This window comes from Phodopus roborovskii, unplaced genomic scaffold (assembly GCF_943737965.1).
Source record: "Phodopus roborovskii unplaced genomic scaffold, PHOROB, whole genome shotgun sequence".
Lineage (NCBI taxonomy): Eukaryota > Metazoa > Chordata > Mammalia > Rodentia > Cricetidae > Phodopus > Phodopus roborovskii.
Genome location: NW_026126459.1, coordinates 17147749 through 17172287, shown reverse-complemented (window position 1 = coordinate 17172287; position 24539 = coordinate 17147749). Strand labels below are relative to the sequence as shown.

General features: G+C 39.0%; 1 protein-coding gene across 12 annotated transcripts in view; it reads right to left on the bottom strand.

The window, feature by feature from the left end:
* Positions 1 to 5391: 5391 nt before the first annotated feature.
* The window catches only part of Pphln1 (periphilin 1), a 76956-nt gene continuing 57808 nt past the window's right edge, over positions 5392 to 24539 (bottom strand). For all 12 annotated transcript variants that reach the window (XM_051189718.1, XM_051189714.1, XM_051189717.1 and 9 more), the window contains one exon: positions 5392 to 7758. In XM_051189718.1, coding sequence (XP_051045675.1) covers positions 7564 to 7758 — 195 coding nt within the window. In that variant the 3' untranslated portion in view covers positions 5392 to 7563. The remainder of the gene's footprint in view (positions 7759 to 24539) is intronic.

Here is a 24539-nt window from a genome sequence, read left to right as displayed (position 1 = left end):
CAACAAACCACCTTCTAAATGATATGTAAATGCCCAGAGTGGTGCCAGGTTTGATCAGAGAGGCTTCTTTTAGCAGTGGGCAATGGTAACTGGAGATACTCAAAGTCATGAGATGACCCTGAACAAAGTTCAGAGAGTATCTATCACAGAAAACAGATTAGAAAGGATGGGACAGAGTGTCGTGACAGTCTGCTGGGCATGCCAGAACATCAGACTTTTGAATTCTCAGCAGATCTGACTACCTGCACAGACCCTTGTCATGAAGTGTGGAAGGGCCCATGAGGGTCTATGAAGATTAATAGGGAGTTTAAGGGCCTCAGGGGTTTTTTTCTTACTGGTATTGGTCTATGCTCCTGTATACAAATTCTCATCCAGACTTCTGTAAGAAATCCTAATAATAGTCATTGCCCCCTGCCGCCTCCTACCCCCCCCAAAACACACACACACACACGCACACGCACATGCACACACAGAGGAAAGACTAGTGTTGTGCCTACCAGGCTTCCTCAACCTCCAAGGAAGTGACTCCTGACTGCAAAAGCAAAAGGTTTTTATTGCTAAGAACTGAACTGGCTGAGACTTCACTATCAGAAGTGCGAATTCTTGCAAAGCGTTTTTAAAGGGAAAGGAAGGTTTGAGACTGCTAGTCTCAACCCATAAGGTTTCCAAGGTTACAGAGATTTCATAGAGTACAAAGTTTTTACAAGGCAGGATTGTTTAGCGCACCTGCAAGGTTAGGGGGTTTTCGTTCTTTAGAACCCCGGCGTGCTCAGTGACCTTGTCCTTAAGATAATGGAGAGCGGGGGAGAATGTACTCTCCAGTCAGGGAGTTATCTATTGCTCTTTCTGGTTTTTCCTTCTTGCCATGAGTCCCGTATCTTTTAGTTATTAATTTTCCCTCACATTCCCCCCTTTGCTATGAACCTTAGACGCCCAATCTTGGGTCTCTAGTAGTTAAGACTTCTGGTGGGTTTTGGAGTAGAGGTTAGTCATCTTGTCCCCTATATATGTTAGCATCTCAACCAGGCAAAAAGGACGACATATTTTTTCTGTGCTACTTCCAGCTGACTTTTGGGGGTGTTGTCTGGGGCTCGAGAAGGCTGAAGTGCTAGTCAAAGGTAAAAAAGAAAAGGGGGAGGGGGAATTAGGAAATGGAATGTTTATCAGAGACATTAGTTCGCAGACTCTGTTGAAGATTCACATCAGCTGGGCTGATTCACATCCACAGCAAGTCTAAGGCTAGCAGTCTTTAGGAGCAGGCTGTAGTCAGTAATTGATGTTCATCAGCCAGAAGCAGAAACCTGTTGAGTCATGTTTAAACTGGGAACAGAAGTTAAAACTTATATATTTAATGGGAACTCTTAGGCCCAAAATTTTAGTGATCAAGAAAAACAGGAGTCCCAAGACCAGGGAGAAAATCCCATCCTCAGGAACAGCCAGGTGAGATAACAAAAGCTGTACTTTTGGAGTCCTTTTGACCTGTGAGAAGGGGATCCAAGTTTTATGACTTTTGATCCTCTGAAGCGTATATGAACTTTATTATATAAAAGGACAAAATGTTTTAGATATATTATCATTACCAATCTGTACTGAAATCCATATTATAGAAAAAGTAGAAATTGGGTATCTGTAAAACAGCAGGAATATACTTATACCTTTGTGTCCTAGCAAAAACTATAGATTTGGGTTAGAAGCTTGCACAATTTTTTTTTTCTGTCTAGAGAGAGCCAGGTATGGATTGGACAGCGGTACCTTAGGCCTGATGAAAAGCCCTTTATATTTATAGTTAGATGAAAACCAAAATAAATTATAAAACCTTGAGCTTGCGACTGAATAGCAGGTAGTCACCATTGTATTAGCTTATCATAACATTATTAAATGTTAAGTTCTGAATTTTTATATTTTAAATTATTTTATATCTTTAAGACTTATATGTCTTTATATTTTTAGAATTTTATTTAGGAACCATATTAAGGCAGCCTAATACTGCCAAACTGAAAGTTATGGCTAGCCTAGCCATCAATACTACCAGAGATCTGAGGATAAATTTTATGTAACTTTTGAATCTATTAAAAATGACAGGGACCAGTCTATATACAGTTAGCCAAAACCAAGTCTCTATAGTGTTGGGGGCAGAAGTAAATTTTTGCTCAGTCCATAAAGTGAGAGAGTCTCTCTCCTCTCTCTCTCTCTCTCTCTCTCTCTGTGGAAGAGGGACATGGAGAAGACTGACCTTATTCTGTCTAGGCAAAGGTGGTACAATCAATTTTCCAGTACCCTGCAGCTTGACCACAGTCTAAGCCGGGCCCTGCCTGGCAGCAGGCATCACATTTGAGCATCTTGCTCACTGATCAGTGTTGTCACAATCCGTGGTGCCTCTTAATCTTCTTTAGAGACCTTAGGTCACTGTCAGGATCTGGGATTCTCTGTCTGATATAAGCTTCTAAGTTAACATTGTAAATGTCATATTCTGTAGATCTCTGTAGTATTAGAAGTCTGCCTAGGTAGATCTGAATAGACAACTTTGTTTTTAGTTACTTGTTTTAAGCTTAACCTTTGAAAACATATAGGTGACTGAGTAAAGTTTGTCCCCATTATTAATTATTAATACATAGCTTGATTATTACCAACAGTTTATATATAAGAATGGCTACTAACTTATCTTTTTATAATATGTTTGTAAAACCATTATCACCTGGATGACTGTTAAACTTATGTTACTAATTCTCAGTGTTACTAGTTTTAACCTTTTAGCTTTAATTTTTAACAGATTTAGCCATAAAACAATTTTATCTGAATTTAATGACCAGAGCTCAGAGATAAATTTTGAGCTATATCTATAAATGACTGACTACTGTTAGCATTAGACAGTATAAATATTTAAATTATTTTTGTTTTAGCTCTGTTTTTAACAAAACTTACATTTATTTATACCAGAAAACACAGAACATTTTAACAAGTACATTTTTTTTTTTTAATTTCCCTTTAAATCTTGAGCCTCTCTGCACTCACCATTCTCTCAACTGTTGACTCCTGTTGGGGTTTACCAGCTCTCCTATTATTATTATTACTACTACTACTGCTACTGCTACTACTACTTGGGGGTCTGGTCAATCCTTTCTTCTGTTTCATATTTTATTACCCAGAGAAATAGAGTTATACTTTTAACACTTGAAGCTCCTTCCAATGTTCTCTGTGCTGCTTTGGTGTGTTTTGTGGACTTCTGAATTTGCAGCCCTATTTGACCTATCTCTTACATCCATTGTTTTATAGTATCTTGTCTTCTTTGTATCAGACTGTACCAAGCCTGCACATAGCCATTATATCTATATACCATTTATTTTGTTAGTCTTCATTTTTTAGTTGACATAAAAATCTTTATCAAAGTCATCCCCCCATCAACCCCTGCTCTCGCCACCCCCTGTACCTGTATTACTTTCGCTGCAGCCCATGTGCAGCCACTGCCACCTGCGCAGGGGAGGGAGGGGCTGGGTGCTGTTCACCCTGGTGTTCTGCTTTGTCACCAGGCTGTAACTTCCAGGCCTGGGAGCTGATGTGGCAGGAAATTTTATGACTTTACATAGGGAAGGAAGAGGTCTGTCCTATGTTAATTTTTGTCTGGGGTAGCATCCGTAGAGGAAAGACAAAGGAAAAATACACCACACAAATAAACGCCATAGGTGAACAAAGGGCCCAACACAGAGACTTACATATACGAGGTTCTCTCGGGTTCAGATGGCCCGACTCCCCTGTTTCCACAGGAGGGTCTATAATGCCAAACACAGTACAGATGGGAGATGGCCTTCCCAGTAGAGTGACTCAGTCCTTGACCGAGTCTTCACCCTCAGATGGCAGGTTAATCCAGCCCTTGGCTGGATCCCTGCTTAGATGAGAATTTGAGGTGCCCCCCAAATTCTCCAGGTCTGACCCCCTTTAGTGCGTCCACTGAGGTGCTACTGTATATAGATACAGATGTCCACTGCTGGACCAGAACGAGAACCTTCCTCTATATATTTTTTTAGATAGACAGTCAAGCAGACAGACTGACAGACAGAACACTCACCCTGGCCAGGTGCTCAAACTTTCAGGGGTCCTGGGAGGCTGGGGGAAATCTGGGACTCCCATATCTTTTAGTTATTAATTTTCCCTCACACTAGTTGAGAAGGGATCAGCAGAAGCAGGAAAATAGGGAGTAATGAGAAAAATATGAGTAACATGCATTATATATATAGGAAAAATAAACTTATTAGGTATAATTAATATAAGCTAATTTATGTACAGGAAGTCACTGCAGCAGACACCTCCCAATCTTTAGACAGGCAAAGTAGAGAAAGGGTGGAGAGGGTAGGTTTGAAAGAGCTTTCCTGTTCTTGGTGGGACAGGGTCACCAAACACTTTATTCAAAGGTTTGGAGAAGGGTTTAACAGGTACACATGACCTGATGTCCTCAGCAGGGGAGATTTTCAAAGGCTTCCCATTATCATCAAGTTTCTTTCCCTGTGCTCATGCACACACACAGCTAGACTTGGACATTCCGTCTTCAGCTCATTTCCTTCACACTCTTCATTGTGTATCAAGTCACTTATTACCACCAGCGTCACAGGACTGAGACACATCTAGTGGGTTATTAGAAAAGCACACTTCTGGATGTCTATGAAGCTTCTTCTAGAGAGGTGACATTAAGGGTGAAGATACTCCCTCAATGTGGTGTCTAGAGGCTCAGGAGGAAGGAAGAGGCCCACAAGTGTAGACATCTTGCACCCCTACCCCATGCTTCCTAGTTGCCATGGGGTGAGCAACTTAGCTCTGCTCCAAGTTCCCCACAAACGCACCATGAAGTCTTGCCTCACCACAGATTCAGAAAGAGTGAAGCCCAGTGAAAGTGGACTAACACACCTGAAACCACGATATAAAATAAACCAGCTCTCCATCCCTTCCTCCGTTTCTCTCAGGTACTTGTCACAGCAGTGAAACCTGACCATGGCCACACAGGTGCATGCTGACCGTTCACTATTGCATTTCCTTCTGAATTTCTGAAACTTCTCAGTCTGAATAATTTCTATTTCTGTAAGACCCAGGAGTCAGTCACGTTTCACTCAAAGGTGGAGACACTTTTATGTTGACAATATCCTCAACATGCCCAGCTGTGCTCAGAACAAGAGTGACAAAAATAGCAAGGTCCTTGCTCTGCAGAGTGACAGCTCTCATGAAGGACTTTTTTCAGTCTTTAAGTTCTTTGAATCAACAAAGCTCATAATGTCTCAGTTCTCCTCTTCTAGCCAGCTGTTGAGAGGTGAACTGAACCATAAAGGGTTATCATGCAGGCAGAGAATACAAAAGTTTACTCTTTAGTCACACATGCATGGGGAGAAGGAGAGAAGACAAGTTAAATATTTAGTATTGGTTGCTTTATTTTGCATTTTTAAAGTTCACAAAACCTTTACAGTATCTGCCTCCCCCATGTTGATCATCAAGGCTTTATAGTAAGACAATGAAAATGGTATCACACAAATTAGGTATACTCAAAAACAATGGATAATTTACAACCATCTCTCTAAATCAAAAAAATTTACAAAATACATATTCTAATATGCATATGAATTTACCTGCCTTAGACTTTAAAAGGCATTAAAAAAAAAAACAAAAATAAACAAAACATTTAACACTGACAAGCCTACAGAATAATGCTGACGGCAAGCTAGAAATAGCTTCAAATGCTGAATGTAATTTGAGGGAAGGAGATTGTTGGTTGGACGTATATTTAAATAGTACTATTAGTAAGGTTCTCTTTTTAATGAATTTCTACCAAATGAACAATTCATTTGCCTTGGTAGCTTCTCAAATTTTATAGTTATGCTTGTTGATAACTTGATTAAAGGAGCTGGAGGTTAGTGGGAGGGATAAAGGGAAAGTAGCATCAGTACTTATCTGTCTTTCTCAAGGAACCAGAGTTCAGTTACAGCTTCCACCAAGGGGGCGCCCATTTATAAAAGGTATGTATAGAATCTCAATGCCAAAAATAGCTCCAAGTGTTTTCACATAGGAAATGTGAAAAAAAAAAAAAATACGTATATTCACACATCCATTGTAGGGCTCATGAAAAAAATTATTCATTCTGCTATTTCTACATTTAATATAATCTGTATGTACTTTGGGGGTATCTGTGTAGACATCATCAATGGAGGCCACTAAAAGTAATGACATGCATGGCAGCTCACACCTGCAACCCAAGCTATCGGGAAAGTCGACGCAGGAAAAACCAAAAGCTAAAGACCAGGGCAAGAAAGTTTGAAGCCAGTCTAGGATACACAGTAAGGTCCCGTCTCAAATAAAAAAGGAAAAAGAACAGAAATGAATGAAAATGGGCAAAAAGGATACTGAGCATGGTGGCACATGTGCTTAATGCTAGTCTATACAGAGGTTTTCAGACTAGCTAGAACTATACTGTAAAATCCCGACTCAAAAAAAGGTAAATAATGAAATAGGGCAGTAATTAAAATCATGATTTTTTTTTAAAGGTACCTAATGTCACAAATTATGTGTTTTGGCTCAGTGCTATGCTGGAAGGGACCAGGAAATGAGTGGGATGTCTTAATTGTCTCTTCACTTACTCACTAGCTTACTCACAAGGTGAGGGGAGCTGTGCTGGCCTTGATGTTTTCTGTGTTGTTTCTATGATAACACTTGTGAAGAGGGAGATTTTCTAAGCCTACAGAATCGCGAACATGGAAACTAGCAGAGAAATCAGTTGTTTAATCACAAGCACAAGCTCCTTGTCAGGCCCCACTTTGAAAAAGAAAGGACCTAAACAAAACTCTAGGTTCTTGAATAGTCTTAAATTTTAGTACAGCCACTAGGAGGGTTTCTGAGAAATCAATTTAAAATGCATCTCAGATTACCCCTCCTATCAGTCTTATCTATAATGTTGTTCAGAGAGAGCAGTCAGGAGTTTCACCTCATAGGAGAGATGCACCAAGTTCACTGACTTGAGAAGAAGGTTTTGTTCTTATGTGTCCTTTATAGATTTAAGTGCTTCTTTCTTATGTTAAATAAGAATTCTTCTCAAAACCAAATCTTAACATAGCAAAGTTCTAATTCATTAACACAGCATATTTTGATGTTGCCAAGTTACAAAGTTGAAGAAAAGCAAGAAGCAAAGTCAAACTCAATGCAAAATGCTAATAGTGCCATGAGATACAACCTGGAATGATCTGTAACTACAAATTATACTCCCGAGACCAACATACCATGGAAGACTATTGAACATGTGTTAAGTACAGAGAACTGCTCTCCAGAACTGCTTTTTCAAACACTAAAAAATTAATCGAACATTATTTTGGGGAGGGAGGAGGTGTAAGAAGACCGGTTTGAATATTCTACACACAGGGAAAACATTTTAATTGAGATACTTTAAAAGCTATTGTAGATGTTTATTTGATACTAGAAATGTGGTCAGCTATCATAAAGTTTTCTCTTCATCACAAAATAGTAAGGATTTAAACAATCCAAGGAGAAGAAAATCTAGAAGCTTTAAAAAAAGTTTTGACTTGGGCACTAATTCTTCTAAAAAGAGTCTCCAAAATCTTGAGTAGAATTATCATACTCGGTAATGAAATGTTTCAGTTCCTCAACACATCGCTCACCTATTTCATGTAAATTCTGCCTCAATGCAAACTGTATAGATTTTTCTAATGAAGGGTCTTTTTCAATCAACATTTTCACCACCATCCCGAAAGTTTCACAGTCTTGTCGGTAAACCTAGAATGGTAAAATACATTTTGGTTACTATTACATTAATTAATTACTTATTTAAATGCTTGGCTGGCTGAGCTGTCAGAACTCTATGACGCTGAAATCTAGAAGGGAGACATAATAACATGGCTGACCCTCCACAATATAGGCACACTACTGCTGGAACATGTCTTGGATATCTGTTCACAACAGAGTAAGGACAGACACACGGAGACACCCATCACTGAGAGTAGAAACATGGCAGGCATCTGGAGCAATGTAGCCTATCTACAGGGTGTTGAACCATAGGATAAAGGAGGTAAGAACAAAAGCAAGGCAAACAAATCACTCATCCATTTGTTAAGAAGGAAAAGGCTAGACAAAAGTGGTCACACCTTTAGTCCCAGCAGTAGCAGAGGGATCTCTGAGTTGGAGGCCAGTCAGGTCTACATAACAAATTCCAGGTCAGCCAGAGCTACATAGTGAGACCCTGTCTCCAAAAAAAAAAAAAAAAAAAAAAAAAGAAAGAAAGAAAGAAAGAAAGAAAGAAAGAAAAGAGGAAGGGAGGGAGGAAGAAAGGAAGAATGGGGGGAGGTAGGAAGGGAAGGCCAAGCCTCTGACTCCTAAGTGCTAGGGTTAAAGGTGTGCACTATTAGCACCTAGCTACATTTTATTTTTCTAATGAACAATAACATACCACCACTCTTCAAAAACTGATTTTATTCATCCTAAAATCATATTTGAGATGCACACGAGCTTTACCACAGGGTATGTGTTTTGTTTTTTAAGTGGATATGTACACATACTGAGTGTGGAAGTGAGAGGACCACCTCTCCCGCCTGTTACATTTTATAAACACAACTTGAAACTGTCAGAAACCTATTTCTGAAATCTGTTCCACAGTAAATCCAATCCCTCACAGGAAGGGTGTAGCTCTCTATAGCAGAGCTTGTTTGCTTATGGTCCCTAGATGGAAACACATCAATAACCTGCAGGTCTGATTGCTACAGGCCACACAGGAAGACTCTTGCTGATGTTGTGCTTGGACCTCATCAAAGTAGGAAGCAGTTCAGTGTCCGGGTGGGGCTCATACATACTGCACAGAGAACTAAATCTGTCAATGGAATGAAAACACCATCCAAACCGATTACCCTTTCTCTCCTTTTAAGAGTTCCAGTAGATTATATCTTTCACTGAAATGGTTCATTTTGTCTAATTAGTCACTAATATATTTTCTAGTGACTGTCCTTGAAATCAAATCATTTGTGTCTTCTTTATTTTCCAAAAGTGGTTACTGTGGTAGCTTGAGGTTGTTTCCATGTTTATGTGTATGGGTGGTGGGGTACATGCTGATGAGCACAGGTACCTTCACAGTCTTTATCTTAATGGCAGTGTTAAGAACAAAATTCCCACACAGGACTTCCAGGAATAAAATCTGGTTAATAACTATGCTTTCAGATCAAACAAAGAGTTTCAGTTGAATATTAAGGATATTTTGGGAAAGCAAACTCAATGGCAACTTTGCTCTATTTATTAAAATTGCTTGTCAGGGCCAACCAGGTTGCAGACTTGGTAGAGTGCTTGTTGAGCATGCATAAACAGTAATGCAGTGAATAAATGAACAAACACAGCAACGTGGTAGAGTAGGAACAATACTTTTACTCTCTTTTCCATGTGGGGGGAGGGCACACAAAATTAAAGCTAAATAAGGTGTGGTTAGCACATGCATTCCAAGTCTGGAAGACTCGGGGAGGGGCACGATTCCTGTATTAATTATCCAACACAACTATTTCCTCTGCTGCTGCTGCCTCATTTCATATCATTTCCTTTAACCAAGCTCATTTGCTTAAAATACTGTGTCCTGCTTCAATAGGGTCACATCCTCATGACAGAGATAAACAGAGGTAATTTAAATTCAGCAGTTAGAGGAGAGGGGAAGGCAGAAAAATAGTTCCAAGCGTTGGCTTCTTAAGTTAGGAATCACAGAAGGCAGTTGTGAAAACCCCAAGTATTAGTGTAACAGCACATTTCTAGGCAAGTATGAGCTCTGTGGCAGACAGTTTTTTGTTTGTTTTCTTATAAGACTAAGGGTAGGACCCAAGTCTACCTACCACTGACTTAAACCTCCAGCCTAGTAACATAGTTACAAGCAATACATGGGTCAAAGTCTGAAGGGAAATGTTAAAACATTCTGAATTAAATAAAAATAAATGTCAAAATTTGCAAAGGTACATCGGGCCATGGTGGCACACACGTTTAATCCCAGCATTTGGGAGGCAGAGGGAGGTGGATCTATGTAAGTCAGAGGCCAGCCTGGTCTACAGCCCATACCAAGGCAGGCTCCAAAGCTACACAGAGAAACTCTTGTGTCCAAAAAAAAAAAAAAAAAAAAAAAAAGCAAAAAAGCAAGGGCAACAAGAACTGTATTTAGAGTAGTTTATGACACTAGAAAAAGAAATGAAATTCAAAGTAACTGTAAAAAAAAAGTAAAACTACAACATAAAACTACAAACAGGAAATAAGGGTTAGAGAAATGGCTCAAAGAGAAGGCTGTGTTAAAGAAGCACAAGCATTAAGGTCTGAATTCAGACTGTCCGACCCAGCACCAGTTAGGCAGAGACAGGAGGGTCCCCGAGGCTTACAGAACAGCTGTTCCAGGTTAATTAGTGAGTTCCTGGGAAAGTAAGGGCCACTGACAGATGTTCAATGATTAAGAGTGTTTACTGCTCAATTTTGGGCTTTGAAGGTACCTGTGCTCAAGAGCATATACCCCACCCATACACATACACATGGAAACTAAGCCTCAAGCTACCACAGTAACCACTTTTGGAAAATAAAGAAGACAAATGATTTGATTTCAAGGACAGTCACTGGAAAATAAATTGATGACTAATTAGACAAAATGAACCATTTCAGTGAAAGACATAATCTGCTAGAACTCTTAAAAGGAGAGACGGCGTAATCGGAACAAGTCACACCCACCTCACAGCACTCAAAGAGCAGACAGTAGCAGGTGCAGGTGTCCCACTGGAAATTCTACCAGCACTTGAAAGGATGGAGTTTTTAGAATCCCACAGCCACCTCTTCTAGAAAACAGAGCTAGAAGTGCTCCCTAACTCACAAGACCTATAATAGTCAAATCCACCAGCTCCAAGATAGAGACTTTGGAGTTCAGTTAACAATACAAGCAATACTGGTTTACCAGTCACATGAATGCCAAATACTAAAGAGAAGAACACTTGCAAGGAGAAAGGTTGTTTGCAAAAGTTTCTGCAAATACAGGTACTGAAAACCATAAACAGAAATTAACCTTTTAATTAATATTGATCCTTTTAAATTGGTAAAAATGATAGCCCATAGATGTTAAACACTGCAGACAAGTTTAAACATCTAATTTGGGTCCGCAGAAATACAAAAGGCATCAAAATTATTGTAGCTTATGTTGCTTCTAGCATTGTATTACTAGAAAAGGATGTAGAGTGTCTTAGGGTTTCTATTGCTGCAAAGAAAACAGCATGACTAAAAAACAAGTTGGGGAGGAAAGGACTTACTCAGTTTATACTTCAACATTGCTGTTCATTATTGAAGGAAGTCAGGACAGGGACTCAAACAGGGCAGGATTCTTGAGGCAGGAGCTGATGTAGAAATCATGGAGGAGTGCTACTTATTGGCTTGCTTCCCCCGGCTTGCCCAGTCTGCTTTCTTATAGAACCAAGGACCACCTGCCCAGAGATGGCTCCACCCACAATGGACTGGACTCTCCACCATTGTTAACTAATTGAGAAAATGCTTTACAGGTAGATTTCATAGAGGTTCCTTCCTCTCTTCTGAGGACTCTAGCTTGTATCAAGCTGATACACAAAACCAGACAATACATAGAGGTTGCTAAAAAATAGTCTGAATACAGAAATCTCAACTACTAACATTTAATATGCAGATGAAATTATTATAATCACAAATTCTAGCACATAGCCTACTATTTATGCACATATACACATACATATGTACACGCATACACACACACTCACATACCCCAAAGCTGTAAGGGCCAGTGTGTGGCTGGTGGTATCCTAGCATGCACAAAGCCCTGGCTTTCATCTCCAGTACCACAGTGTAAACAACAAATACTAAAAACTAAACAATAGTTCTGAAAAGAGAAATGTTTATCTGTGAAGTTTTTGTGTTTTATATAAAGAAGACAGTCACACCATGACAGGTATATTGATGTGTTCAGAAATGAAGTGCACTGTGATATGCAATATACTGAGGTATGCATTAAAACTAAATGTACACTTCTTCATTACCCCTTAAACAGTATTTTACATTGAATTATGTACTGCAAGTAATCTAGAGATGTCATAAAGTATATGGACTATTATGGCAGAAGGTAGGGAGGGGAGAAGAGATCATTTTGGTAGCAAGCAGGGATCAAAAAAAGCACTGAGACAATGTTACCCATTACAGGCAGTAACCTGACATACAAAGAGCAGGTATGTTTAAGGAGTACTGACTCTTAGGATCTTAAGTTTGAAAGTGACACTACTGATAGACTAGGATCAAAATGGATTTGAAACACACAGCAAAGGCCAAGCTTATACAAAAAAGAAAAATAAACAAGAATCAAACAAACAAGAATTCCATCCAGGGCTAGCAATGCAGCTCAGATGGTAGAATGTTTGTCTACCATGGTATAAAACTGGTCTTGATTAGCACATTCTCCTTTTGCTTATCTTCCATTTCACTACACGAGTGCTGGGCTTACAGATGTGCACTACCATATGTGGCTAGTATATGGGGTCTGAGTGCCAGGCTTACATGTGGCTTTCTGTACAGGGTCTAAGTACTTAACTCTGCAGAGCTACCTCACTGGCCCTACAGCCAAGGATTTTCTGTAGAATCTGGGAAAGAAAAATGTATGTGTTAGTTATGCCTATTTGTGTAAGAATTGCTAATATCACTCAACATTTCTGCTTATAATAAATTGAGGGCAGATAGTAATACAATTAAATTGAAATTCTACAAGAAGCCCGAAGAGCTAATCATCTTTGCCATATGCATTCTCACTATATAGTACATTCTATGACATGGGATTTAAAAAAAAAAAAAAAATTTTTTTTTTTTTTAAATTTTGTTTATTTACTTACTTACCTATTTGTTTTTCAAGACAGGGTTTCTCTATATTGCTTTGGAGCCTATCCTGAAACGTGCTCTGTAGACCAGGCTGGCCTCAAACTCACAGGGATTAAAGTGCTGGGATTAAAGGCATTCACCACCAACACCTGGCTTAAATGGGATTTTTTTTTCAAAGTTGAGCTGCTGGTGTAAAACCTGCTTTTTTTGTTTAATAAACTCACTAGGACTAGAACAATGGATAAATTTGGAATAAGAACAACAGGGAAATCAGAAATAAAACCTTTTGTTTAGACTAGTGTCATTAAATATTTGATTGGTTCAAATAAAATAAGGGTCAAAGCCTACCTACCTTATCGTGTGAGGCATAAGGAACAGCAGACACTCATTTCCTCTTTAACCTTCCTCTCAATGAACTGCCATGTGCTTGTGGAGATAGAAGAGACACAGAGGTCTCATATAAACACATTCTGGAAAAATATATTAAACTACTCTCATGTCCAAACATATTTCCAGGATCATATGATAAAATACTAACTTTAAAATAACGTGGGCTTCACCGTGAGCTCAATGTATTTATACTGTGATATTTAAAGTCCGTAAGTTACTACTTGTAACTAGGATTTATTTTGAATAAACACCAATCATCTGTAAGTTAACTAGTAAACTAGGCTACTATTTTAAAAAGCAGTATTTATAAGTTTCCAGAGGTATCAATCCTATTGGTGAAAATGTATTTGGCTATGAATCCTTAATAACTTCTGGCTCTGCCATAGTATGAACAGATTCTAAGCAATATGACACTGTCCATTTGCACCATTAATAATGGACACAAAGAGAAACATTTTAAGAAAATAAGATCAATGAGTCCAGCCAGGATTTATGTCAAACAGCTCAGCTGTTTCCCCACAGTTTCTTTATTCTTGGCAAACTATTAACAAAAGCTCTGTACCTGTACCTATACTGCCTGAGTAAATTCTGCCACAAATGTGCTTGTCTACCTTTTTGACAGTGTGCTCTATGTCATTGGAGCTGCAACTGGAGTTTTGTTTTTAGCCAACAAAATGTGAATGTTTAGCTGGAGAAACATGATTAAAGCCAAGCACTGCTCTTCCAGATGACCAGAGGGCAAGCTCTGGAGATTGCTGGTGCTCACGTTCGTCCCTCTCTCTGTACATTGATCCAGGAAAGGTAGCTTATCAAGTGTAGGTATTTGTAAGCCTGACTATGGGAGTTTGATCCCCAGAACCCCTGTGAAGATGGAAATAGAGACCCTGAGTCCAGAGTTGTCCTCTGATACCAACAGGGACGGACACTCACTCCTGCCCATCCCACACACTATGATGATGGTGGTGGTGGTGGTGGTGAGGACGGTGACAATAACAACAATAATACTGTAATGTGGGTTTTGTTGGTGTTGATTTATTAAAAAGTTAATGTTTTCTTTCCCTTTGGGAAGCCTTGCCTGATGTATTTTTCTGTCTAGAATTTTTCTTTTTGGCTTTTTACACAAATATTATTTGCCTTCTTAAAATGTTTTCTTCTTAAAATATTTAATATGAGGGTGATATTTTCTTTCCCCCATTCTTTAAATGCCTTTGATCGATGTCTAAGGCTGAGTTACAGGTATAAATTTATTTTTATCACTTGCTTCTTTAATTCTAAACCATGGAACCTGATCATACAGTTAAAGGTAAAAGAGTTTGTAACTCTTTAATGAAATCATGAGCTTCGCTAAGCCAGTGAGCATTTTTGACTACTTGGTACCATGTAAAATATTTTCACTTGGTCAACCAGCAAGGTTTACAGCTTGTTAATTAAACAGTTTGGTTTACCCTGTCTACCCTTACTCTCAGGGTGCTATGAATTGTTGGAAGAAGTCCAAAACTTCAATTATTCAATTCCCTGAGAACTGCTTGGATCTCTCTGGTGAGTTCTCTATCAGCACATAACACACAGAGTATTCTCAGTCATTCTTCCCACGCCGAATTCAGATGCCGATAGGACCCCCTCCTTCCTATCTTGTTTCCCTCTGCTATTAGCAGAATTGCTTCTTTCCAGACTTATCTTCTTCCCTGCTCTGCTCTCCTTCACTCCTGGTCTCAAGAAAGGGTTGCTCTCTAAAGTTATAAACTTAGCCTTTTACTTCAGCAATTACTGTTGTCTTCAGTTTCCCTCCTAACCCATAGACAGAAAGTCATTCTCCTCCAGACAGCTCAAATCTAATCCAAGCTCTCTGCATGAAAAGGAACCAAGCGTGTTTCTATAGCTAAACTAATCTGTCCAATACACACTGATCACAATATATGCCCATGCTAAAAACCCATTGACAAGCTATTCTGCCTATCAATAGACTTTAGATAGTATGTTCCTCCTTTAGCATTCCAGTTGTTCAAAAATTCACCTCCAACCCACACACATTCATTATGTAACCACCATGGGGTATTTACTCTTTTTTTCTAACAAGTTTCAGTAAATCCACTCTATATACACACTGTTCTCCTGTTTTCCCCTCTAATCCTTGTCAACTATGCCTTTTACCTTGTGTCATCTATACTAAGTTGAGGAGTCAGGGATGAAAGAGAGCACTTCTTCCTGCTGGACCCTTTAGTGTAAAATGTAGACATAAGGAGCCTTCCTGGGTTCTGAGTTGTTCTAGTGAGGACATGTCATATTCCCTGGAAATCCACATGAACTTGAATTTTTAAATACAAACTGAAAACTCCAAATCTTGTTCTGGCCTGAGCTGATGTCCTTCTTGTATCAGCTTCCCGGGAGCTGGGATCACAGGGGGAATTCCAAAAAGCAATGTTTTTTGCTGTTGTTTTCTCATTGGTGGTAGAAGTGGGGCACATTTGGGATCAGACTAAGGGCTGGTCCAGGCTGGGCAAACACTTTACCACTGAGAAACACCCCTACATTTGTCTATCTCTTTAAAAATCTTAAATTGTAGGTTGTCTTGGTTAGGACTGGCTCTTTAAATCTGCCTCTGATTTACTGTTTAATCCATACATAAAGTGTTTTTCTTTTTTTTGTTTACGTTACATTTTATTTAATTATAAAGGAGGGGCTGCAGAGATGACTTGCTGGCCTTGAAGAGGACCCAGGTTCAGTTACTGGCCTCAGCCATATTGAAATAAGTTTATGGGGCTATGTACATATTACATGCAAATAATGATTTTTTTTTTTTTTTTTTATGTCTCTGTCCAGGGCTCAAACACTTAAGGGCTCTGAGATCCTGAAACCAATCAATATTCTTAGAATAACAAGGCATGGTTATAAAGACTTTCCAAGGGAATTTAAAAAAAAAAAAAAAAAAAAAAAAGGTTAAAAAACAAACAACAAAACAGCCACAAAAGAATAAGAGTAAGGGAGGAAACAAAAACCCCAAAACATATCAACAAGAAAAAGGAGCCAGTGAGGTGACTCAGCAGATGAAGGCACTAGCCACTGGACTCAGTAACCTGATGTTTGATGCCCAGGGCCTGTATAGTGAAGATGGTTAACTCAACAGACTGTCCTGATACCCTTCCCCCACCTACAGAGAGACAGATAAAGCAAACCTGAAAACATAATCACCTCTCCCATCTCTACACATACCAGATATATTACCTTTCAACAGAATCACAATTTTTAGTGCAATTTTGCATCTTCCATAAAATACCAATGGACTCACACTGTATTGAGTGTGGAGAACACATGAGAGTCAAGTCTGCTATTTCCAAGCATGAAAGCCATACATTAAACAACTGCCAAAAGAAGACAGCAGGTGTTATATGTGATTATTACATCTTGAAAAATAAGATCGCACATAAAGAAGAAAAATAAAGGAAGAGTTTTTTTTTTTCTTTAAATTAAAAACAACCTTATTTTACATATCAATCCCATTTCCCTCTCCCATGCCTCCCACCAACCCCCATCCCATCCCTCTTCTACTGCATAGAAAGTGTGAGGCCTTCTATGGGAGATCATCAAAGTCTGTCACATCATTTGGGGCAGGGCCTAGGCCAGCCCCTGTGTGTCTAGGCTTAGAGAGTATCCCTCTATGGGGAGTAGGGGAACAGTTTATTTTTAAGAAGGGAGAAGCAGAACAGAAAATTCTAAAGAAGAAATAATTTTTAAAACAATAATGTATTTATTTGTATTTTATGTTCATTGGTGTTTTGCCTGTGTGTATGTCTGTGTAAGGGTGTTACAGACAGCTGTGAAATGCCATGTGGGATACTGGGAACTGAACCAGATCCTTTGGAAGAGTAGACAACACTCTTAACCACTGAGCTATCTCTCTAGTTCTGGAAGAAATAATTTGTAATGTTATGGGTTATACTGAGATAAAGAACAGAGACAAAGAAAACTAGATCAGAGTTACCCAGAACAAGTAAGTTATTCCATAGTAAATTTTTACGTTTTGAAAGATTATAAATGAGAGGAAGAAAAAACAGCAAAATAAAACAAAAGGGCATGGAGAAAACAAGGTGGGAATTAAAAGAGCAAGCCAGGAATGGTAGAAGGCTGAGGCACTCCTGAGCTCCAGAAGGAAAGAGCAGAAGGCATAGAGGCAAGAGGTCCAAGGGCAGACACGGGTGAGTGTAGCTATAAGACAATCCCAAGAAGGAATCCAAAAGTAATCCAAAGAAACAGGCAAGGGTCACTCAACACTGGCACAAGCACTTGGGATTTCCAGTATAGCGAGGGCTTTCAGAGACTGCTGGTCAATTCTGCTACAGAACCAGTACTCACATATGTGGAAAGGGACCCAGAAAAACTAATGGAAAGCAGTGGCAACTAGATTGTGCTTTATGAATGTCCTTAATGTTTTATTTAGCAACAAATCAAACTGCTGACTTAAAATAGACAGAACTGAATGGCACAGTAATTTACACCACCAGAGAAAAGTCTTCCTAGAACCCTGTATAACTCTGGCAGTGAGTGCACCTGGCCTGATCTTACTGAAGCACTCACCAAAACAGTGTTTTCTGCATCTCCTGGGGCAGCATCTCCAAGGATAAGGTCTGATTGGACTCCTAGTACCTGGTACCCCTTTAAAGCATGGTTCTTGTCAATGTTTGGAATGTATACTGTCTTAGCTTATTATGGACTTATGCCAGGTAACAATTGAAACATTACAGACGGAGAAACTTAATTTTGATACTTCCAATATGAAAAACTATCTCATACCAAGTTAACCTTTTCTCTTCCTGGCCCTCAAACCTGACAGACAGTAAAGGATAACCTTGAATTTCTGAGCTGCCTACCTCTACCCCCAAGTGCTCAGATTGTAGGTAAGCACCATCACACCAAGTTTAAGGTTTGCTGGTGCCTCAAGTATGCAGGAGGACTACTTACTACTGTGTTATATCCCTACCCCAACTACTTCTCTTCAAATGAAAATGTTACCCCTACTTCAGCAGTAAGTTCCTGTAGTAACAACACAAACAAGATTTAACTGGTAAACTATACATTTCAAAAACTTTAAGATTTGGCCAAAATAAATTATTTTTAAATATTTTAGAAATGTAATTTTTTTTTCAGAGGCAAATCTTGGGAATGTGTTTTACTAAATCTATATGCAAAGTCTGAAAAAGTGGCTGGTAATGGATTGTTAAATACAACTGAGTAGACTTGATGGCTAGACAAGATAATACTGAGGGAGAACTCTACTTTTAAGAACATTTGTAACTTAATTTGTCTGATAACAAGGAAAACCAGAGAATGTTTCTATTATGTGAGGTAGGCTAAATGATTCCTTCCTACACATACAACAATAGATAGAGCTTCCTCTATTTGAGACGTTTCATTTTAATCTATCACAAACTAAAAGCTGATTCTTCTCCATGTCCACAACTCCCATTCACATTTCCAAGACAACTGTCTATCTGCCTACCCTTTATTTATGGACTTAGGAGCTGGTGCGAGGGCTGGGACTTACCAAGCTGTGGACAGGAACTTCAGACAGACACTGTAACAGGAGACACACTCTGATAAACTGATCTTGTACCACAGAATTTGAGTTCCACTCATAAGAGAGAAGCACTAATGACTAGAGTCCAAGAGGGTTTCTTCAAAACAGTTATTTTAGTATAGGATCCTTGTACCCACTAAGAAAGTTACAAATTAAAAACACAATTCTACTATCAAATGTGAAATAACATGCAACAGAAGGTACAAAGGATTGCACATAGAGCTCAACAGCAGTGTACCTGCTTGGTGTGCAAGCAAGAGTCTGGGTTTAATTCCCAGCACTACAATGAAACAAATCAAACACACCTGGTTTATAGACAGAAAGAACAAAAGCTTTGAACATCAAATACGATTTAAAAAAGAAATGTCAAAGATTACCTAGTCTGACCTTTGCAGAGACACTAATAAAAAGCACAGTCAAAAAATGGCTAGAATGTGGAATTTAAAGCTAAAAATTGATACACATATTAATATAGTTTTGGAGCAGAATAAATAATATTTACCTATCAACTAATGCCTCAGCCAAAAGCAAAATGATTTCTAAATTAACTTGATGTTTCTTATGCAGTTGAGCTCCTGGATAGTTATGGCCTACAGTCATAGAACACATAACTGGGGCTGTTACTAACAGATAACACCTGCCTCAATGAGAACAAGTATGCATGCTTACTTATTTATATGTATGTATATGTACTGATAGGTAGATATAGTCTGAATCTTTTCAAGTTAAAAAAAAAAAATCAGACCATCCAATTCCCTTCATCAAATGCTTCGGAGCACACACTATGTTTTATGTTTAAGAACAGCATAGTACCCTTCCTTAAGATGTTTCTTCCTTCAAGACAAGACAGGTGGTGGTAGCACACACTTTTAATCCCAGCACTTGGGAAGCAGAAGCAGATAGATCTCTGAGTTCAAGGTCAGCCTGGTCAACTGAGTAGGTTCCAGAATAGCCAGACCTACACAAAGAAACCTTATCTCAAAAACAAAAATAATGTTCCTACCCTCACCACATTCAACTAGATATTATCAAACAAATATACAATAATCAAAATTTAGGTAGGAAAATAAAGTTTCATAAAGCAGCAGTATTTTAGGATTTATGACAGAGCCAGGGGGGTTAAAGTAATTCAGAGTTCCTTCTATTACTATTACAAAACAATAAAAGGAAAACATTCTACATACATGGGGTCCCCTCCAAACAGTAATTTTCTTTGTTGAGAATACCATTAACAATGCATTTAGGCCAAATAGAGGATATGCCTGTCATACAAGCCATTGCCTCAGCCACAAAAATTTATGTTTAGCCTATACAAGACATAAAGGATAAGGGGTTATTTTCAGCCACATTCCTACAATTGTATTGGTTTAGATTTTATAAATTATATTTACTAACTTCAAAAATTCACAAGTGATTAGTATATGCAAGAAATTAAGAATTATCTGCAGATTTATATACAGCAATTAACTTTTCAGCCTTACTTGTACATAGTTTAAAGTGTAATAATGCGGACTCAAAAATCTATAAAAATGGCTTTCTAGAAAGCTCCCAAGCACTCCAGTGAACTCTTAGGCAGTATTTAATCTATTCAGTTCTTCCCTACTGGTGCTATGTAGGTTGCTAGAGCAGAGGGCAGACCCAGTTGTAGAACCAGAATACAACATTAACAACTAGGGCAAGATGTGCCCACTGGAGAAAGAGTGACAGGACTACTGTGAGGTAACCAACTGTTTTCTGGCTAGATTTGAGGTCTAATCCACAGGAGGGAATACCTGGTACTGGATACATACCAAAGCCCAGGGCTGGGGAAGTCAAAGGTATCACTACTTTTTGCTACATTGTTATAATGTGATTGGTATTAAATGGTTGCTTATGATCAAAGACTAGAGCTGCTGTCCACTCTCTGGCTGAGAAGTTTCTTCCTGCAGTGAGGAGTGACTGGAGAGGCTCTACAATGGCCAAAATACTGAAAGTAAGTGATGTTACATGCTTGGCTATAAATAGGACATCTATATCACCGACTCCTAGGCTCAGGGAATATTACAAGAGAGAATGGAGCAGAGTATTATGGAATGGAATGACATTTTTATGATACAGGATGTCCTTCTGTATGCTGCGAAAATGTCTTGCTAATTAAGCTGATTTGACCAATGGCCAGGCAGAATAAAGCTAGGTGGGAAATTCAAACAGTTATGAAAAAACAGAAGGTAGAGCAGAGAGACGACATGTAGCTGACGCAGAATTAAGACGCCGGAACACTACCTGAAAGCCACAGTCATGGGCTTATTATTAGAAATGGGTTGATTTAAGAAATAAGAGCTAGCCAATAACAAGCCTACACCATCAGCCAAGTAATTAGCCTCTGAGTGATTATTTTATAAGTGGCTGCAGAGACCTGTGAGTGGGAGAGAAACTGTTCCAGGGGACCAGGGAGACAGAGAAAAACATTCAACTACACTTTTAGGCATGGCCTGGCCTTTGTACTTCTAGAATTCTCAGTGGGTGTGATCACCCTGCACAACTGGGACCCCTAGATATTATGGAGAGCTCAGGAGGTCATACTCCCTGCAAGGATTTACAGACAGCAGATGCTAACGCAGGAGGGAGACACAATTTTTTTTTTTCCTGATGTAGTCATTGTTCAATTGCCTTATCCATGTTCATAAGTGACCCTAACTAAACTCACCAACTCACAAAGAAATCAACTCTTTTCCTTATAAGACACAATTCTAAGTATATGACATGCACAGTATTAAAGTAAATCCTTAAAAAACTCAGTCCAAATATTTCCTTTCTTGTTAAGTGAAGATAAGCAATCCCAGAGAAGCTCACTGGTATGTCACTCTGTCCCGCTGTCGGTTACACCACAGAACCAGACGAACTATTAGGACACAATCTTCTTTGTTTGCTTGTTTGTAGAGACAGGGTTTCTCTGTGGCTTTGGAGGCTGTCCTGGAACTTGCTCAGTAGACCAGGCTGGTCTTGCACTCATGGAGATCCCCCTGCCTCCGCACCCCCCCCCCCAGGTTGCTGGGTATAAGGGCGTGTGTCACCACTGCCCATCTAGGTCACAGAGCAAGCATGTGTCTTGGTTTTGAGGTATTCTCAGTCACAAATTTGTTTCCAAACAGCAGCAGAAATAACTGCTGAGCACAGTTTATCCTCTGTGCAGATAACTACCCTAGTTCATAACACTTCCATTCAAAAACCTTCAGAAGTGTGATCTGCCTGGGGACAGCAGAATACTACACAAGAGCTCTGACCTGAATGATAACCCTTAGTGCACTTCCCTTCTAGTACCCGGAAACTGCTGGGCTGAACTTGTTAGGAGGTTCATTTCTCAACCTTTACATTTTCACATTTAAAACACAAAGGGTTTAAATGCAATATACTCAAGTGGACTATTATTTCTTTGCATTTGTTTCTGTATTCAATTTTTAAAATTCATTAACTACATTGAATATGTTTTAACCAAATTAACATGGCTTCAGTGAGCCAACCTGCTCTTTGGAAGTCAGATATAAAAATTTACTATTACACACAATGTGACAATGCAACCCTAGAAAAAATTACACTTGTAGGAACTTTACCATAGAATTAAGACAATGGTAAAGGTGTATAAAGTAACTCATGAGGCCTTAGACTGACCTTTTGATGATAACGTTCATCCATCCAACCTGGCTATCTACAGGCTGTCACTGTGCCTTAGGCCATAAGGGAACTCTAGTACCGGTCACCCTGGCATCAACTGCAAGTGGATGCAAATATGAACATGCAATGCATTTCCCAAGACAAACACCACAGATCTTTCAACAGCAAGCAAGTACTGTGTGAAAACGGGAATGAAACTTAAAGACTTGGGAAGTCATGGGAAGTTTCTAAAATAGAGCACTAAACAGCAGTTTTCTCAGGCCACAAGCTCTGGAAAACTACAGCTTCAGTGTTTCCGTTAGATTGCTTTATCTGAATACTTAGTAAAAGATTCCTGCTGTTCAGCATGTAAACGTGCTTATGTTGAATGGTATCACTCCTGCCAGGTGGTGGTGGTGGTGGCGGCAGCGGCAGTGGTGGCACACACCTTTAATCCCAGAATTTGGGAAGCAGAGGCTCCTTGTGAGTTTGTGGTTAGCCTGGTCTACAAAGCGAGTTCCAGAACTGTGGTGATATATTTATTGTTTATGATCTAATAAAGTCACTGTAGATCAGTTTGCAAAGCCAGTCAAACTAGTTAGCTAGTGGCACACACCTTTAATCCCAGGACTCAGGATTAAGGGGTAGATGGATTGTAATTAGTTCAAGCCCACCCAGGGCCACAGGAGATTGAATCAGTTTAAAAGTAAGAGAGCTCACACCTCTAATCCCAACACCAGAGAGGCTGTCCTTGAACTCAGAGATCCACCCATCTCTGCCTTTCAAGTGCTGGGATCAAAGGCGTACATCACTCAGAAAATATTTTTTAAAAGTCAAGTATATCTTCTTTCTTTATAGACTATTTTTCCAACCATAGATTCCTTTGGGTGTTTGTGTGTGCAAGCGAGACACATACCACGTAGAGGTCAGACAACTTGGTTTTCTCTTTCCATCATAGAGTGTCTGGGATCAAATGATCTGGTTATCAGCCTTGGCTCAAAGAGCCTTTATCACTGAGCCATCTTGTTGACCCTAGAGATACTTTCTTATTGTGGTTAAGTCTACATCATAAGACATCTGAAATTCTCTTAACTATATTCTATATTTATCACAAGCATGTGTATATCAACTTTTTGTCAACACATCTGTATGTTGAGGAACACTGGTGAAGTTTTCAGTTAGAATGAAACATTACACAGCATTGTGTCCTGGCTTTCAAATGCCATGCTCCTTTATGTCATTACCTAAAATGTGGTTCTATGAACACACAACTGTCAAAATCATTCAACTCAATATTTAGGTTAAACATCTTATTCGTTCATTAACTGTATGCAACTTTTGTAAGCTACATAACATTAAGGTTGTTTCCAGCACATAAGAACTAACATTTAACTAAAAAAGTATCTTTACCTAATTATTTTATTCTAAACACAAGATGCAGAATCAGGATTAAACAGGAATGTGTGAAAAAATTCAAATCTTAACGGTCCACTGAGTAACACCCTTACTCAGACCTACTGAGTAAGAACATGACTTTTAATGAAATACTCAAGTGACCAACAAGTGTTTTTAAGCACATAAGAACTAACATTTAACTAAAAAAGTATCTTTACCTAATTATTTTATTCTAAACACAAGATGCAGAATCAGGATTAAACAGGAATGTGTGAAAAAATTCAAATCTTAACGGTCCACTGAGTAACACCCTTACTCAGACCTACTGAGTAAGAACATGACTTTTAATGAAATATTCAAGTGACCAACAAGTGTTTTTAAGGAGTTCTGGTACCTACCAGAATTTTTACAAAATTTAAAACTTTACTATGCAGGGACAACTCCTTGGACTTGGTTCTTTCGCCTTCACATGGGTTCTGAAATTGAACTCAGGTTGTCAGACATGTGTTACAAAGCACCTTTTCCCACTGAACCATCTCCCTGACCCTCCATCTTATGAAATAGCATCTGAGAATATAAAGCAAGAACTGTGGCTTTGAAGGTAAACAACCAGAGGCTCTATTTCCTCTGTAAAACTAGTTTTATATATAACTGAATTCTAGCCACTCAGCAGCTATCTAGATGAGTGGCT